We start from the raw sequence: 18,777 nt of genomic DNA on the forward strand, positions 1-18,777 counted from the left end.
AAGTTAGACGTGTTCTGGCTCCGATTTGGGATGTTTTGGTCATAATTAACAAAGAGATTGTGTCAAGCCAAGTACACCCAAACAGGCACTGCCTCCTGCATCCTGTGATCAAACCAGATTCATTATCTTTATCTTAGCAAAACAGATTCATAATTCATCTACAAAGCAGTGATTGAGGACAACTGACTACTTTTAATTTTAGTTACATTTCTAACTAAATAATTTGCCAGTCCAACACCTGGATAAGATGCAGACGTCTTCTCTGATGGCTGATAGATGATGAGCACTAGCGATGCCAATAGGAATATATCTTTACATCCATCGTTACCATTTTTTAATATAATTTGGATTAAATTGAAGGGTGTGTAGCAGCTCAGCTGACCTTATTTGATGTCCATATATAGAAATATTAAAGATTATATTTAAGCAACATGTGAACCTTTTAATTGTTTAACAAGATGCCATATAATCATTTATAAATTAGGTATATTTACTAGTTTAGGTCAAAAGGAGCTTCATGTTCCAAACAAATTAGTAAGTCAGAAAAAACATCTCAATTAATTTTCATTCGGGTATTTTATTTAAACATGACAAACTATTTTGTAATACTTAGGGGAAAATTTTTCAGAACAGCATGACTCACAGTGTAACTGTGTGCTCGTCTAAATTACACAATGTCACATTTATCTTTGGTGTCAGCTGAAAAGGTGAACGACATGTCTGGCCAAAGTTGCAACAGAATCCAGTGTGTTTCTGTCCAGAACAAACAAAAACCAGAAGACAAAAGGAGGGGAAGAACAAGCAGATGAACTCGTCATCTCTGTGGGCGAGAGAAGAAGCGTATTTCACAGGGGAGTAGTTCTTCCAACTAAAAATGAACTCATCTTAAACAATACCACTTAAATCACGTGCTGTCGTCTCCCATCCATTCTGGTCTGAGGTCGTTGGGATGACTTCAACACAAGAGCCTTATCTTGACATCTGAACCTCCTTCCTCTGCAGCAGATTGAACGACGGCCAGAATCACTAACGAGCTCCGCTCGCCACGCCACAAGCCCGTACTTAAAAGTCTCTTAAATACTTAAGCGTATGAGTGGGCTTCACAAGGAGCCCCCACCATCTCCTCCCGCTGTTTTTGCCAACTCTCAGATTGGAGAGCCAATTTTCATTCCAGGGAGTTGTTATGGGGGGATGATGGGACAGCGGCGATCCTTTAGCGGTGTAGCGTGACTGTATGAACAACCAAAGCACGTATTTGACAAGAGAATAAAGTCAGGGCTTGTTTTTCTGGGTAAAACGGCAAATTAATAGTCTATATCAGTAAAACTGAAGAGTCTGCCTGTGGACGCTCAAACTGCTGAGGTGAGAAAAAGAAGACTTGAATATGGAGAGTGAGGAAGGACGAGCTGGAGGCTGACATTTCCTGCTTAATGAGGACCAGTGATCATGAAACTGAGCTCTAATCGCTTCCTCCAGTGAAATTAAATACAATTTCCCTGCACCTCAAACACTATTAACGACCTGCAGGACCCAGAACACTTAAACATTTATGCTGCAAGAGCCTGAACATGCCTTATGTCTAGTACATATTCTCCATCTGAATATATTCCGGTATTATGCAGCAGAATATGATGTAGAGGAATTATGAAACCCACAAAAAAACACCAGCGATCTGAGTCTAGTCTGGGTTTATTCTGCTGATTTGACAAATAATGTAGGTCCTGAAACAAAATAACCATCCTGGGCTAAAACTAGACAGATTGAGGAATTCAAAAGGAAATGTGGAAACTAGTAAAAAGAAAAAAAGAAAACAATCAGCAGCTTGAGCCATGTTTATGTGGGAGGCAGAAGTTGTTTGTTTCTCTTTTAGCAGGATTGCTAAACTGTTTGACTCTTTGTAAAATTACAAGATGGGATGCCCGACTGTGAAGTGATTCACTGCTTGATGTCTAACTGGATCCAGAACTGGTTTTATATTGAGCCTTAGCAGCGAGATACTTTCATCCAAACTGTTCAGTGCTGACAGGAAACCCAAACAGTGATCCCAGGCTGAAGGTAGGTACCAGCTGAACATCTTTTAAACTCTCTACATTTGGTCAGGCTGCATAACCACACACCTCAGTGGATCTCATTGAGATTTTATATGACAGACCGACACAAAGTAGGTCCAAATTAAGAACAGTGAGTGTTTTGGTGCATGTCTTTACTGCGCTAATGTGAATTTTTCACAAACTCTTTTTTGCAAAATAGCTAAAGCTCAGTGTGCTCAGATGAAGAGTATCTGGGAGTAACATTTTCCAAGCTCAACTGCATTGAGATCTTGAATCTCAAAGCAGTGGGCCATTCTGGCCATTCTGACATCTATATGCTCTGATCTTGCCTTCCTACTTTAAGGTGAACCTTCAGGACAGCCTCTAACAAGTTTTCTTCCTGGTATATTCTGTATTAGGCTGCAATCGTTTCCCCAAAGAACTAAAGAAAAAATATCCTCCCACTTGAGCTTCTCAGAGGTTACCCTTAGGCTGCTTCTCTTAAAGGGGCAGTATTATGTAGAATCAACATTTTTGAGCTTTACATCATGTTATAATGTTATATAACATGATGTGCTCATCATAAGCACACCTGGAATGTTGCTATAACTATTTCATGCATGTTGGAGAAATCCTTGAATCTCCCTTGGCAACCATTTGGGTTGCCAGGTCATACAAACCACTGCCTATTTCCACAAAGCACCCCTCCTCTATACCACTCCCACTCATCTCCTCCAGACCAGCCAGCAGCAATTAGCGAACACCTGGTGGAACTACACATCTGCTGAGCTCATCATATGAAATACTTCTCAGTTTAACGCTCGTAAGAATAATGTTAAAGGCTTGAAAGAGGGGCAAAGTTGTGATGGGGTGTTGAAGGTGCAGTCAGAAAAAGCAGGAGATTCTTAAAGAGACAGAGGCCCAATTTCAAGGCGTTAAATTACAAAGTTGAATTTCTTTTAAGTTATGTTTGATATATGCAGCATTTTTATAACAACTGAGGTTAAAAGTTTCTTGACTGGCACTATTTGCATGGAAAATACATAATACTGCAATTTTAATAAATGCCCTCGTTGCCTGCCATTTTTTATTCCCTCCCCCCCATTTTCATTTTTTCCCTTACTTAACATCTGGATCAGAAACTGCTCACTTATCTCTTAATCTCTACATGAAGATATCTTCATAAAAGAAAAGCTTGTGCAAAATATTTGGCCCCAGAAAATTGCATTTGTGGTTTTAGCAATCTTGGTCTCTCAAAACTTAACCCTAATATCTTTACATCTGTCAGTCTAATCAGAGAAAAGCTTTGATATGTGTGACATTTCCTCTAAATGCCCAGCTGCAACTACAGCCAGCTCCTCTGTCATGGTTTGGAATAAGAGATGGTACAATCCACCTATTATCTACAGTCATCTGGACAAACCCTGCAGCACTGTTTGTTTGAGGTTTGTTACTTACTTTGTCAAACTGAACTGAATAATTTAATAAAGTCTTTGTTTGGTGTTTTTTTTTTTCAAATATTTCTTCATTTCATATGTGTGTTTTTGTCATGATTGCTTCTGTGGAAAAAGAAAAATATTCTAAAAACTGAAATGGAAGCTTATTACAAATTTATTACAAATAAGTATTTTCCATCTGGAAACAAGTCAGTGACAGAGCTGCTTTCTGTCAGTGTGAACTCACCAGTTCTTTTGTACATTGAGGGATTGTGGGATTTGTTTGAAGCCCTCTCTATATGATGATGTACAGCTCTCATGGACCTCACACACACACACACACACACACACCGACTGCTTGCTTGTGTCCACAAACATTCACACAGACATACAAACACAGAGACTCTGAGGCAAACAATAATCACCAGGTGGAAGCCAACGAGAGCAGCGTAGAGCTGAGGTAGGACCCCCGGGCGCTAACGCACCTTAGCCTGATCTGTTCCAGAAGCGGCGCACACGGGTGGTCAGCACCCGGAGTTACTTTGTGTGGTGGAAAGGCGCAGAGAAACCACAAAGCGCAGTTTGCCTCGTGCAATTAAGCAATGCAGAGCTTTTTGTTCCCCCTGAGGGGTGAGACCACTTAGAGCATCTACAACCACCAACTGTTTTAACCTTTCGCTCAGTGAGAGGTGAGGGTAAACCCGCAGCCGCTCTGATTGGAGACTGACCTGCGTCGAGGATTCCCTGGGCCAGGATGGCGCCGAACTTCGCCATGACGTCGTCGTGCTTGTCGTTGATCACTTTAGCGTAAAGCTGCCTGAACTGATTCACCTAAAAAGAAAATATGTTCGTATATGTTTTCAAGGTTTATGCAGTTTTCCCACGGTAAAATTCAAGCACTCTCAAACTTTTACAGCACCACACTTTGGAGACAAAAACAATACAAATGAACTCAAAAAGACAGTTTCAATTCACTATAACATTACAGTTATTACTGTTAATGTTATAGTTTTCTACATAGCAGGGCTCACATAAACTATTTTATGTTTTGAAATGTCTCTTTCACAAATAAATCCTAAATTAACAAAAAAAATCCTCCAATATCAATGACTTTATTATAAAATATAAGACAACCTTTATTTCAATTACAAAACTGTGTGGTTTGAATATCAAGCAGTTTCAAGGACTTTACACAAAAATCAAGAACTTTCTACAAACACCCAATCGAAATTCAAACATTTTCAAGGATTGCAAGCACCAGTATGAACAACGTGTTTTGATTTATGTCATAAAAAACATCTTTCCAAAAATGTTTTGTCTGACAAATTACATATTTTTCAGGCAAAGCAAAACTTTGATGTTTAGTCATTTGAAACTTAAAAGAAAAGTTTCAAACGACTAAACGTTTGAAAGAAAAGTGTTCCTAGCACAATCCTGCATACCAGCTCAAGCTTTTAGATCTGTTGCTGTGCAGATGAGAAGTCTTTGAAAATGTGTCTGGCATTTCTTAGCAGTCAGTGACAAAGGCCGGGGCGCCTCAAGGCCGAGTGTGTGCCGTTATGCCAGCTACGTTCTCTGTTTTAGTCTTCCCAAATAGATTCTCTCCTCCGCACAAATCCGATGTATTTTACTTTCTAAAGTTTTTCTTGATGAGGAACACAAAAGTCTAGATCAACTCACTGATCCAGGCTGCAGACAATAAAGCCAGCTTCCCGACTCACTCACCTTGGGACAGGTAACCTCAGTCTGCTGGATCATAATGAGGGCCGAGGCAATGAGGGCACCTTGTCTCACGTAGTTTACCGGGTCGTTAGTCATGGGCTCCAGCAGATTGATCGCTTCCTGTGAAGGAAAAATATAAAAGTGGAAAACAGAGGAGTAAGTTAAGCTGCATGTCATAAACCTTGAGGTGGGACATTATAAATCTATAATCCAAAACATTTCCACGTGGGAGATAAACGAATTGAATGATTAATGATAAATATTTCATTAATATAGTTTTTCCACAAAGGACTGTCAAGGATTATTTGACATAAATAAAGGATCACTTGGTACTTTTTCCATAATTTGTGTAGTTTGCTTTATCTTCCAGGCCAAGCAGTATTATTGCTGTGGTTTGGAGCTGCAGTTTAGAAACAACGGACCTGAGACCAGAGCAAACCGAGCCCAAGTCAAGACCAAAACTTTCAGGAAGGTGAGACCAACGCCAAACCAAATGAGGTACAATTTTCAAAAACATTGTACTTGCAATAATTTCATTTTTGCTGCAATCATTTAATGAAAATATCCATGTTGCAGCAAGCTAACCTTTAAGACGGCTCCAGACTACCTGGTTTCACTGGCTTAACTTCTTCAGTTTGGTGCATCACAACAAACCTGAACCAGAAGGGAAGCAGATCAACAACTACCTGCCGTTAGTCCAGTAACTCCCACAGTCTGGTAACAACAACTCTGAAGAGCAAATGCAACCAGCCAAACAATAACCAATTTAGCTGCCGGTGGCAGACTTAACTCACTTAGAATTCTTTTTTCCATGTGGTACAGTCAGATAAACATTCAATTATTTGCACTGCAAAATATTTCTTTCCTTTGCTTTACTCGTCCTCATTACATTTTCAAAGTGAAAAACTTTGCTGCATTTGCAGGAAGTCCAACAGATAAGAGACAGAAACAAGACTGAGTGGTTATATTTATCGCAGCTTTAAATAGGCAAAACGAAGTCCTTTGTGAATCAGCTTTAATTCACAAAGGACACAGCAAAAACTAAATCTTATCAATTTTTTGTCTAGCTTCTAGTGAAAATATCTCGGTACACTTTAAATAAGACAAAACTATCTTACAAGTAACTTTTCAGCAAGATATAGAAGGTTGTTGTAAGTCAATAATTCCTTAATATTGATATAAAATGTACTAGCTTTCTCATGTTACAAGTGAAAGTATCTGCCAGTGAAACTAGTACATTTTTTAAAATGCATTTTAAAGAATTATTGACCTAAAATCTTGCTGAAAGGTTACTTGTATGTTAGCACACTTGATACAAAGATGTTTGTACTAGAAACTAGATGAAATAAAAATCCTTGCAAAGATTTTGTGTACCCAGGCTTTCACTTGTGCAAAAACAAGAATCACAGTTTTGCTTTACAGTTTGCTTTCAATCGCTTTTTTTGTCAACAAACAGATCACTCCAACAGTGCTACTTTTGTTTGGTTAAATACAGGAAAAGACATTATCAGCAGAGGCAAACAGACCTCACAAATTAATGACATTAGTGTCATCCATATCTGGTTTCCCAGGACAACAGAGTTAACAATTACTCTCTTCCCATGAGTGGTGTGAATGAGGGAGTGAACGAGGGAGGACAACCTCTACGCTCTCCTCTGCTCTGCAGCCAGTCTATCATTGCAGCTTTTATGTCTCTTGAGTAGTTATGGCTGTAACTAACACCAGCAAGCCAGGCGGGAGGTGTCAGGCCCACAGAGGAAAGAGCAACAAACCAGGATGATGACAGTGGAGGTAAAATAAACGATGTTTCATCAGTGCTCTCGGCCTAACTGGCTGAGACGGCTGCGCTGTGAGACGATAAGTCAGCGTGTAAAGCCAGTGCTCGTCTACCACATCCTGCCCACCCTGCGTTGAGGGAGGGGGGTAATTAAAGGCATTTACTGTCTTATCCAATCAGCAACCCCGGTTGGCTGCTAAAGAACGCATTAATTAAACTGCTGGGCTGCTTCCTTCAGTTTTTGCTCCCAACATTAAAGTTCAATATTTCTAAAAGCTGTCTGGAAGCTTATAAACAACTGGATTGGAGCATAACTCATTCAACCACAAAATAATTTCTCTATTTATACAAATTTGTGAAAACAGTATCTTGTGACAGAGTGCAGAAACAATGAGAAATTTTCTTCCTATTTGCAAGAAAAGCTGAAAAATAGGTTGAAATTTTCCTAATGGCACAAAATTAGCATTTTTCCTGAGGCGACACTGATCCGGTCAGAAGAATATTCAAACGCTAAGATGTTGAAAAATAAACAGCTGATCACGTGCAAAACATTAACTTTAGTGCCTCAGTGCTGATCAGCCCTCATAATTAAACACGCCGTGAACTGGCAGCACCCCCTACATCTGCCTTCCTTGCTCTGGTTTCTGGACTTCAGAGAACCCGATCACAAGCACAGAGTAAAGCCGAACGACAGCGTGCCAGCTCAGATCACTTTAGAAGCTAATCTGCAATGAACTTTTCACATCTGAGTTTTTCTGTGCTGGCCTGCCATTATAATGCCAAGAAATGTCAACAAATCAAAAATCTAAATATTTTCCACCAGGTTGTAATAAGTAAAAGTATACAAAGCAAGGGGAAAAGTAAGTCAGGAAGTTTTGGACAAGTTCCTTCCCTGCAGGGGTCAAAGAAGGATAGCCCAGGCTGAAATTTTCTGTTGTATTAATTTCATAAACAAGCCAACAACCAGCTGCTTCATTCAGCCTGGATTATCTTTACATCAGTGACGCACACTTTGTGCCAGGAGGAAAGAAAGATGAACTTGAAACATGAAGATAGCAAGGTGGACAAGCTGGACCTGTGATGTGAAAATTAGCAACAAAAAATACAGCTTTTTGAAAATAAACAAAGATTCACTAATCATTTTTAATGTGTAGCGTTAATAATCAGCACCTAATCAAAACCTATGAAGAGGATCGAATAAACATGAAGAAACAAAGGATGAACTGACTTTGTTGCCTGTCCCAGCACAGCAAATGCCCAGAGCCATAGCCGCCCCGCAGCGAACATGAGGGTTGTAGCTTTCTGACAGGAGAGATACCACACTGGGGCACTGCTCCGGAGTCCTGGTCAGAAAAACACAGGGGAAAGAAATGATTAGAGTCCACTTTCTTTTAAAAAAAAGATTCAGCTCAAAATAATCAGTTTCAAACCCGCACCCACACTATAACATGGCCCCCACTCAAAACAGAAGTGATTTCCATCATATTAAAGTCATTTAAATAATGATTTGACAAAAAACTAATAGCTTAGTTATTGTCTATTTTCTCTCTCTTAAAACTCTGCCTTTGTGCAAACCTGAAAACGAGGTATTTACTGAAATGTTTCTAAAAACTGATAAAATGTTAGACTAAAGACGAAAATTACCTGAAAAAATGTCAACGAAAGAAACAATTGTCAATGACTTAAATTTTGTTTAACTAGTTCAGTGAGTGTTTTCGCTGTTGCAAAAGGAAGCAGGAATACAAGTTGTTTAAATGATGATGCTGGGTAATGTGTAACAATCATTTAAAGAACACATCATTTGCTCGCCTGCATCCATTACAAGCACTCATCTAAACACACAATAAAGAACCTGGGTTTTATTAGAAAGCCAATAAACTAGCAAGGATTTCCTTGTTGACACCTGGATTTAATTAAAGTTTAAGCCATGTCCAGGAAGTAAAAAAAAAAAAAAATCATAAATAGGGAGGATATATTCTGGATAGTATGCTCACATAAAAACAAACGAACAGACTGCCAGAATGTAAAAAAATCCCCCCCCCCCCACAAAAACAAGGTTTCACGTCAAACTTTTCATGTCACAAAGCATGGTTTGGGAGTACAGTACACCAAATAAAAAGCAGAAAATGCTTTACAACACATTAAGAAAATACTTTACCAATTAAGGCATTTTAAACTCTATACTTTGTAATAAGAATATGTCCCTATCATATTTACAGAAATCTCAGTATTTTTTACCCATTTCTACAGTTTCTAAAGGTTCTGCGTCTCTTTGTACAAACAAGGAAATATATGCAAAAAAGTGGAAATAAAACACATTTATACATATCTGAATGTCTATTTGAGTGCAGTTATAAGCATATTGTAATCTTCAGATACTAATTTGGTTATTTGTGCAGCATAAATAATATTTTGGTATTTTATGTTTTCATTATTCAAAATGAAGCCAGCTACATCTAAATCTGTATCTCCATGTGTCTCAACAATCAGAGGATTGGCTCAACCTCTCTTTGCTTGAACATCTGAGTCCAGTGGGGACAAAAAGGGGGAGAAAAGCTTTATAGTACAACCACAACAGAAAAAGGTTCCCCCCCATAAACCGCTGTGGCCTCCCCTGGGTCACTGCTCGTTTCCAATGGGGGAGAGAACACAGAGTGGCAAATATAAACAGCGGGACGGCTGTGTTGAGGGAAATTACCTCCCTGAACCGCTGGCACGTGGCCAGCAAGAAGACATTCATCTGTTTCGTATCGAGTCTGGCTCGCGAGATGAAGGGGTGGGTGGAGTGGGGGGTGGATGAGACGGCGAATGAGACAGGACAGAGTGCGAGGCGATTGCAGACTGCGAAGCAGAGCCGGCGAGAGAGGGAGGCAGCGGGGCCACAACATCTGAAAGTTTTAAACCTGTGATCGCTTCAGGTGATGCAAAGCAAGCCTGGAGTTCCTTCCAGCATGTGGAGGGAAAGCCAAGTCGGCATCATGGATCGCTACAGTCTGGGACAGATTTAACTGCTGCGGCGAGGGGTTCGGCTTCATTCTTATGTGGAAAACGTTGCAGTAAAAGGAAGCAATAAAAGCTGTGGAAGAATATACATAGAAAGTTAAGATTGAAATGCATTTGGCTTTGAGCTGCAGCTTGGGAAGATACTTAAAGGACTGAGAAGCAAAAGGAGCTCATCAAGCACCAACCTGGGAAAAAGGTAAGAATTTGTTGAAGTTTTTGACATTTTCAGAAACAGCGGCATATTTTAGGACATGGATTTATTCTAATAGACAGAAACTACACTGATGAATTAGATGTAAAACCAAGTAAGCCATATTCTTCTCCATAATATCAACATGGGGATACATTAAGGAACAAAACGTAAAACTTTTTCTGCTGTTTTAAGTGGATGATGGGAGAATTAGCTGCGTGGGAAAGCGAGGACCTCTGTGTTCGTCTTGCTGTGGAAGTTCTGCTCGTGATGGGATTATTCCAGCTCTGGAGTTTACTGCAGTGGCCCTGCTAACTTTGCACCCTAAATCTTTCAGCCATCGTAATTTCAAAGACTTGTCATTCTGCTCACGGGACGATGCATGTTGTGCACCGGCCCTGAGCGGCCCCAGCAGACCCTGCGTCTTCACCTGCGGGACCCAGTGACCATGCTGACCGAGCGTCTGACAGCACAGAGATCAGAGCCACCGCCCACGCTCAGGCCAGCAGCGGCATCAGCAGCAACATGTTTCACCCGCTCAATAACAGTTCAGATGCAGACGAGGAGCCCGAGGCTCAGCTGAGATGGGCCGCCCTCCTCATCGTCATGGTGATTATCCCCACCATAGGAGGAAACATTCTGGTTATTCTGGCCGTGTCGCTGGAGAGAAAGTTGCAAAATGCCACCAACTACTTCTTGATGTCGCTTGCGGTTGCCGACCTTCTGGTGGGACTCCTAGTGATGCCCATCGCACTCGTCACTATTCTTTATAGTAAGTATAACAAGATATATTATTTTATGCCATAAAATGTGTCCTATTGAGACAAAGCAAAGTCTTCAAACGGAAAAGCTACATTTAAGTTTTCTTTTTCCAACTCAATTTAACTTGTCAATTAGAAAAACTGGCACTGAAAGTGGAAAATACCTCTAGGAAGCACCAAATACACTCAGTAAAGCACAGAAAAGTACTTGAGAGGAGCTAAAACAAAAGAAATTAAATTCCCTCTGTAGCTTAAGCAGTAAGGCCTGTACTGAGCCACTCAGCACAGGCACAAAATATGAAACAATATCTCCCATTTAAACTTGTTTACCATTCTGAATAAAAACAGCGGCGTGTCCGCCGACTTACAAATTTATTCCACGTCTTCTACACAACAACACAGTTCAGGGCGAAGTACTGCAATGAAGCTGTTCTTCATTAATTCAATTAGAAGGTAATGGGCCACATAGTAATTGTGTATCTCTCTCTCACACACACACACACACACACACAAGAGTGGAAGATGGTGTTACACAAGGCGTCCTCTATCATAATGGTTTTCAAAAGAACTGGATGTGTCTGCTGCCTCAACACGGACCCTGTTCAGTTTTTCCTTTTTGACATTTTGAGAAAGAAAGGAAAAGATGAAAGTCAACAAAGTTAATTTTAAGATTTTCTGAAACACATGAAGCCTAAAAGAAATCAGGATGACAAGAGAAGTTTAAAGTACAACCCTCCCCTCCCAAACAGCTATATGGAATTATGTTAAAGTAAACCAATAAATATGGTTTCAGTAATTTTCTTTAATTCCTTCACTGCTGTTTAGGTGCTTTTCACCTCTGCCATCAGTAAAGAGGAAGTCTCTTTAAACGCTGATGATCTTGACAGACAGCTGTCTTTAGCCTCCAATCAGAGAAGATGCAGCACCAAGTGCTGAAATGTGCAGGAGGTCAAGGAGGAAAAAACAGGGACATATAACATGTACATGAGGCCGGGGTGAGGCATAGCAGAGCTGACTGATCAACATGAAGCTGCCAGGAGGACGTTAGCAACTAACAACATTTAGAAATATGTAAAAGATAATATAAAATAAGTGGAATCTCTGTAAATCAAACCTGCTTTTAAGTGGGCTGTCTTTTGAATATTTAAGCAATGCTAAAAGCGACGCTGGCCAAGTGGCCAGTATCGGTTGACCGATACTTTGTGTATGTGCAATGTAAATCCAGACAGGTATTCTAGAAATGTTCCTTAGCTTTGTGCTAAAACCAGAAACTAAACCAGAAACTCTGTTTAAACATTTAACCCAGTGGAAACTGGAGATCAAAACGATTTATATTCAAGTTTCTAAATGTTTTTAGAGTAAGAAAAGTGAAAAACCTTCTTACCCATTAACTTATATTCAACTTAGTAACAAAGGCACGTTAAAATTTGAACTTTATTAGCCTAAACAGACACTTTTTTGGCTTGTGGTTCACACATAAGTTACTAAATTTCATCCCTTAAAGCATATAATATTTAAGGGTTTTAGCAAGCTAATGTGATTACTGTTTTAATGGCAACTCTATAAATACACTCAAAAATGAAGAAGCTGGTGCTGAGCAATTTAAGGAGAACATTTTCATTTTAATGCCTAATCTGAGGATAATTTCATTTCATCAGGATTTATTGCTTCAATGCATCATAGGGCTTGTAGTTTTGTCACACCATAGTGCTGCATGGATTCCTCACTACAAAATTACAGAAGAGCCAAATACTGCCAGTACAACTGTCATGAAAAAGATAAATAAATAAATGCAAACAAGAAACAATGAGCACACTTATAACTAAATTATTAATTGTTCATCTGTTTTAGTTATTTTCTTGCATGTATACAAAGAGTAAAAAGACCAGTGTTGCCTACAATCACCAAATTTAAGTTCTTCAGGCTTGCTACTTTTGTTAATATCAACATTGTGATTCCAGAGAAGAAAAATGTCATTTAAGAAGTTTCTATGCCATTTTGTATTTTTTCTAAGTTTCTAACAATAATAAGACACACACACAAAACTACACTGCAATGCTCAGAGCTCTGTAATTCTTAATGAGTACAAGTGAGGACCAGAAAATTCTGAAAATTATAATAACCAGTGATGTTGGGTTGAAAAACACATAAATGGACAAATGAAAGAAAATGAAGGCAGTTAAACTGCTTTAAAATAAACTGAGAAGAAGATAGAATGCTTCTGTAAACTAAGTGACCACAACTGGGCAGCAGCCTGCTTACAAAGTTGAATATTATAACAAAGTTGTATGATTCATACGTTCCTGTTTCAGTTTAACGAAATGAAAAGCTCGCCTGTGGCTAGGTGACTTTCACAGCCTATTCTGTTTATTCTCAAGACAAATTTAATCAACATTTCAAAAAAAAAAAAAAAACTCTCCAGTGAGCATCCACTCAAGGAGAAAGAGAGCTGTTATTCATCAATGAAACCCTCCCAAACTGACCAAAACTGTGAGTCAAAAATCCCCCCCAGTATGAAACATAAGTGAATATAATCATAATAAGAGAAAAAAATACAAAATATTTCCACAAACAGGCTTTTGTAAAGTTAATGGAGTCAGAGACAAAAGCCAGAACAAATTTCTTGCCAGTTTTACGCCTGGAAGTCAAAATAAACACTACTGTTGAGCTGAGTCTAAGCCACAATCTACATGAAGCACTTTTAGCTCCATAAACAGGCAGTGAACCCTCAGTTTCCAGTAAAGACATTCCTCACACACATAAACAAACATCAATTTTTTTACATGACTGATGTTTGTAATCTCTTCAGCTGCCCTGAATCTCCCATAACAGTCAGAAAAGGATTTCTTAATACAAGAAAACCTAACAAGCTCATTAATTTAGCTGCTAATTTTAGACATAATAAAATCAGTGATAGCTACTATACGAGGAAATAGTTGATAAGATTAACCTCTATCTCGTCTTCTCTTCAGACTCTAGGTGGCCTCTTCCAGATTTTCTCTGCCCAATCTGGCTCTTCCTTGATGTGCTCTTCTCTACAGCGTCCATTATGCACCTCTGTGCCATCTCACTGGATCGCTACATCGCCATCAAGAAGCCGATTCAACACAGCCAATACAAATCCAGAGCCAAAGCCCTGGCCAAGATCGCACTCGTTTGGCTCATATCCATTTGTAAGCTTATTATTTATCCTTCCTCTAAGTAAAGAACTGGGTATTTTATGATCTCTGGACCATATCCTGTCTTTTAGGTGACCCATGAAGAGGATTAGTGTTCGTGCTTGGGTTGCTATGTTAACTAGCTTTTAGAGAGCCGTGAAAAAGTTATTTTTGTCACATTTAGATGTTTTAGATCAAAATATTATATTATCAGACAGAACAAACCTATAAAATGTAATTTTCAAATGATGATTTTATGTTATGTGAAAAAAAAAGAAAACCCACACCAACTTGATGACTGTTTGACCTAATGAATCAGAATCACCTAATATCTGTCTGGCACCTTGAAGTGAGCTGCAAGATTTCAAAAAGCAACTAGAACAGATGACGGCCATCATTCTTATAATATATATATATATTTTGTGGAGTGCATTGAGACAACAGTGGTTGTGAATGTGGCGCTTTACTAATAAGCTGAATTCAACTGAATTGAAATGTAAAGCACAAAACAGGGAGCGTCTGGGGTTACAGTAAGGGTGGGTGATATGGACTTAAAGTCTAATTACAATATTTTGGGTTGCTATTGTAATAACAATAAAAGTGACAACAAGAACCATTTATTACTTTTTTTTTTAGGTAACAGTATGATTGTGTCACAGCAATACGGCCCCACAAACATCAATTATGCTCTTGAAAAACATTCCCATTTGTAAATGCTTCTTTAGGACACTAGTCACGTAAAGAAGTGTAATTTATATTACTAAACTGCACACAAAAGCAGTATTTTCAAATGTATTGGTATTTATTGATCTCTTCATTGAACAGTGGAAAAAAATAGTAACACTATACTTTTACATTAGTTGGAGTTTATCGTGACAATAAATCTAAATTCTTGTAAGAAATTTCTCATGATAAATGATAATAAAATAAATGCCCACCCCTATATTACAGCTTATTTTAATGAGTTTGAAAAGACAAATATTTACAGTAAAACATTAAGTTATAGTTGTTAATAAAGTATATCAAACATTCGCTTCAGCAGAGCTTAATATCAAATATATAATTTGAACTATGAACCAATCCTAGTTTTTCATGTGGACTTTTAGGAAAACGAATTGCTCACCGCTGCACCATCCATTTGTCACACAAATCTCTGGAGTAGTCACATATTACTCAGTAGTTTTCCCCATAAGAACCAAGTTTTTGATTTAGGATTTTTGGCAGCTCAGGTCAAGAGTCAAATATCTGTCAGCTGCTATAAATGAAAATCTTTCATCTCGGAAAGAGATTGGGTAGATGAGTAAACGGATGGAAGGTTGTATCGTGGCCAATTTATCCAGTAAAGTTTTTCCATCGTTCACTGGGTATTAACAATGAGCTGCCAACAAAAACAATAGTGTTGTACTTGACCAAACATACCATAATCTCCTAGATTAAAAAGATATTTAAAAATGGCTTCAGAGAGTTTTTAGTGTTTCTTTTTGCCAATATTAACAGTATTTTCCATTTTCCAGGTATTGCAATCCCAATCCCGATAAAAGGGCTGAAGAATCTTCACGACAAGAATATCACCTTCAACAGTAATCATACATGCCTGCTGAAACCAAACACTTTTTCAGAGTTCATCATCTTTGGCTCCCTGACAGCATTCTTCATCCCTTTGACAATCATGATGATCATCTACCTTCTCACCGTGCAAGTGTTGCGCAAAAAGGTTTATTTGCTGCGGTCAAAGGTGAGCCAGCGCTTTAGCTCCTCACCGATCTCCACAGTTTTCCAAAGCGACCCGGCCTTAGCTTCTCCTCAAACTGAGCAAATGAACATGTTGGATATCAGACTTCCCAGGCATCCAGAAAAACCAAATGCGGAGATGATGACCGCTCCCACAGAGAATGAAATATCCTTCCGCAGAATGTCGACGATGGGCAAGAAGTCAATGCAGACTCTGAGCAACGAGCAGCGCGCCTCCAAAGTGCTGGGCATAGTCTTCCTCCTGTTTGTCGTCATGTGGTGCCCGTTCTTCATCACAAACATCACCTCTGCTCTGTGCTCCAGCTGCGTTGAGAAAGTTATTTCCCGTCTGATGGAGATCTTTGTCTGGGTTGGTTACGTGTCATCAGGGATCAATCCTCTGGTCTACACACTTTTCAATAAAACCTTCAGGGAAGCTTTCACGCGCTACATCACCTGCAACTACAAAACCTGCACGAGGGACAGGCTGGGACGGCAGCTTGGCTCGACTGCTGCAGACTGGAATCTTACAAGCATTTCGTTTAAATCTTCCATGGCAGAGAACTCAAAACTGTTCATGAAGCGGGGAATGAAGAACGGCATTGGACGAGTGAGCTACCAAAGTCCACTAAGGTGCCAGCAGGCTGTGCAGTCACCAGGCGGTGTTCTGCTAAATACAATTCTTTTGACTGAAAATGAAGATTTTAAGCAGGAAGAACATGTGAGCTGTGTATGAATAGAGACAAAGATGATGTGGTTTGGTGCATATTCAAATTCAAAGACAAAGGCTTACCCACGATATGAAAAAAAAGACTAAGATTGGAGTCTGCACCTATGTGACATAATGATGAGGCAACAAAACCTACATTTCCTTGCAAAAGTTTTACAACCCCTTTAACATTTTGTCATAGAGTACTGGATAATTATGAAATGAAAGAAAAAAGTTTACACACTTTTACAAAATGTTTTACAAATTAGGATATAAAAAAGCTCTGGACATTGACAGGGGCATCCTAACAAACATAATTTGATCTAAACCTCAGTCTGTCTGTCCAGACATAGTTGAGTTCCTCAGGTTTATTCTGCAATTAGCACCATCTACTTTCAAATCCACATTCCTATTCCTAAGATGTTTCCCCAAAGCATGGTGCTACCACTACCATGTTTCACCCTGGGGATGGTGAGTTTAGGGTGATGTACCGTCTCTGGCATGAAAAGTCAACATTCGTCTCATTTGACCAGAGCGCCTTCTTCCCCATGGTTGTGTTGCGCCCCCTACAGGCAATTTGTTGCAATTGATTTCATTTAGGGGTATCATTTCTTTCAACTTTACAATAATCAAGGTAATCTTTATCACATTAAAAATCCTCAGTACAGTGCATTAAATTTTGAGAATGTAACTTGACAAAAATAAATCTGAGGGCTTTCAAAACTTTTGCAAGTCAGTGTTTCTTGTTGCATCATCTTTGCAGCGGGCCTTTAAACACATGTTATTTTTACCATGTAATTTGTTGACATACTTGAAGAGAAAGCTTCAGTTTCCAGACAGTATTCAGAAAAGAGCTGGGAAAAAAAGCTGCAACTGTTTCACTAAACGAGCAGAATATGCTGAATAGGAACCCGTTTAGGCCAAAAGACGTGACAACCTGGGAAAAACTCTGAATGCTGTATATAATAATATATTCCTCTGCTGATCCTTAAATTTGGACTGTCTAAATATGCTGTAAACCCTCTCAGACCACATGCTTACATTTTAAAACAATATGAATCTCTTCTGTAAAGGGCAAATTCTTTGAACTCTTGATACTTTTTAAATTTGAGAATGATTGGGACGTTCTCCTGTATGTGTATTGCAGCCTGCTGGTTTGAAATGTTAAAAATGGTTTTGGAATGGCAGTCTGTACATATGAATGAACAAAGAGATAAAATGGATTCTGAATGTTCTTTAATAAAAAAATACTTCGTTTTGCCATCTTCTAAAGCAAAAACTGTCCAAAGCACAACGAGATGCCAAGATGCTGCCTTCTGAAAAATGACTAAATAAATAAAAGTTTGAGGGGAATAGAAACACAGTCAGGCAGCAATTCCAGTGTCTGTAGACTTAAAGTGCAACGGCATTAAGACTGGTCGATATTCGAGTGAGAAGTGATGCTTATAGTGTTGGTACATATTGCGATAAGGATATCAGTTGTGTCAGTTGTGACATTTGTCCATTTTCTTCTTTCCTCTTTTTCTCATCTCTGCTTCCAGCACTCTGTGACCTTTAGCCTTTTGTGTCCTGTGAGAGCGCCTGCTGCTGTGAGGACGTCCAACTGATTAAATATTACATTAGCCTAAGAAAATGCATGTTCATAACACTTGGGATGTATTAGCCAAGCATTATTGCTCTCCTAACAGCATTATCCAGAATCAGTACTGCATACATTGATATATCCGCAATGTACTGTGCAACCATACATGTATTCAACTGCAGCTAATTATTTGTATTAATACATCAGATGATGACATTTTTCAGGGGCAAAAACAATTCAAACACAAAAACACTTCTAGTTTAGATTAAACTCAGCCTAACTGAGAAAATAGGATTAACGAGAAAGAAATGCCAAGTTTACACAGAGGTAAAAACGAAGCAGAAGAAGAAAGTGTGATCCTTGCTTAGACCTCCGACTCCTTTCAAGAGCTCCATTTATTTATAATGAAAGAGAGAAACACGGTAGACTCAAACTTGGAGTTGACCTGATTGCCTGGTTGTGCACATGACTAAATGAGTCATTGGGGTTGGAAAAGTGTGGACTAAGTGTAATCCTGTGGTTCATGAGTCTTTCTAAACAAAGGAGATTTATGGAGGTTTTTTCAAGCAGTAAATTGATCACATACACCATCCAGAACCTTTTTTGGACTTCAGTGTGTACACACTGATTTTTATTTGACATGCCATTAAACAATGCTTGGATTTAATGATAAAATTC

At 39.0% G+C, this 18,777-nt stretch overlaps 2 protein-coding genes across 4 annotated transcripts in view; one reads left to right on the forward strand and one right to left on the reverse strand.

Moving 5' to 3' along the window:
* psmd1 (proteasome 26S subunit, non-ATPase 1) overlaps positions 1-18,777 on the reverse strand; it is a 40,165-nt gene that overhangs the window by 8,418 nt on the left and 12,970 nt on the right. For both annotated transcript variants that reach the window (XM_032572275.1, XM_032572274.1), the window contains exons 17-19: positions 8,194-8,308; positions 5,192-5,308; positions 4,195-4,297 (exon numbers count right to left, since the gene is read on the reverse strand). In XM_032572275.1, the coding sequence (XP_032428166.1) occupies positions 4,195-4,297; positions 5,192-5,308; positions 8,194-8,308 (335 nt within the window). The remainder of the gene's footprint in view (positions 1-4,194; positions 4,298-5,191; positions 5,309-8,193; positions 8,309-18,777) is intronic.
* On the forward strand, positions 8,333-17,874 carry htr2b (5-hydroxytryptamine (serotonin) receptor 2B, G protein-coupled). 2 transcript variants are annotated; one of them, XM_032572281.1, is made up of 4 exons: positions 8,333-10,164; positions 10,354-10,930; positions 13,892-14,092; positions 15,592-17,874. In XM_032572281.1, the coding sequence occupies exons 2-4, from the start codon at positions 10,684-10,686 to the stop codon at positions 16,542-16,544; spliced, it is 1,401 nt and encodes a 466-aa protein (XP_032428172.1). In that variant the 5' UTR covers positions 8,333-10,164; positions 10,354-10,683; the 3' UTR covers positions 16,545-17,874. The 2 variants fall into 2 exon arrangements, with proteins under 2 accessions (XP_032428172.1, XP_032428173.1); XM_032572282.1 differs by having other exon boundaries at positions 10,496-10,930.

This window comes from Xiphophorus hellerii, chromosome 9 (genome assembly GCF_003331165.1).
Source record: "Xiphophorus hellerii strain 12219 chromosome 9, Xiphophorus_hellerii-4.1, whole genome shotgun sequence".
NCBI lineage: Eukaryota > Metazoa > Chordata > Actinopteri > Cyprinodontiformes > Poeciliidae > Xiphophorus > Xiphophorus hellerii.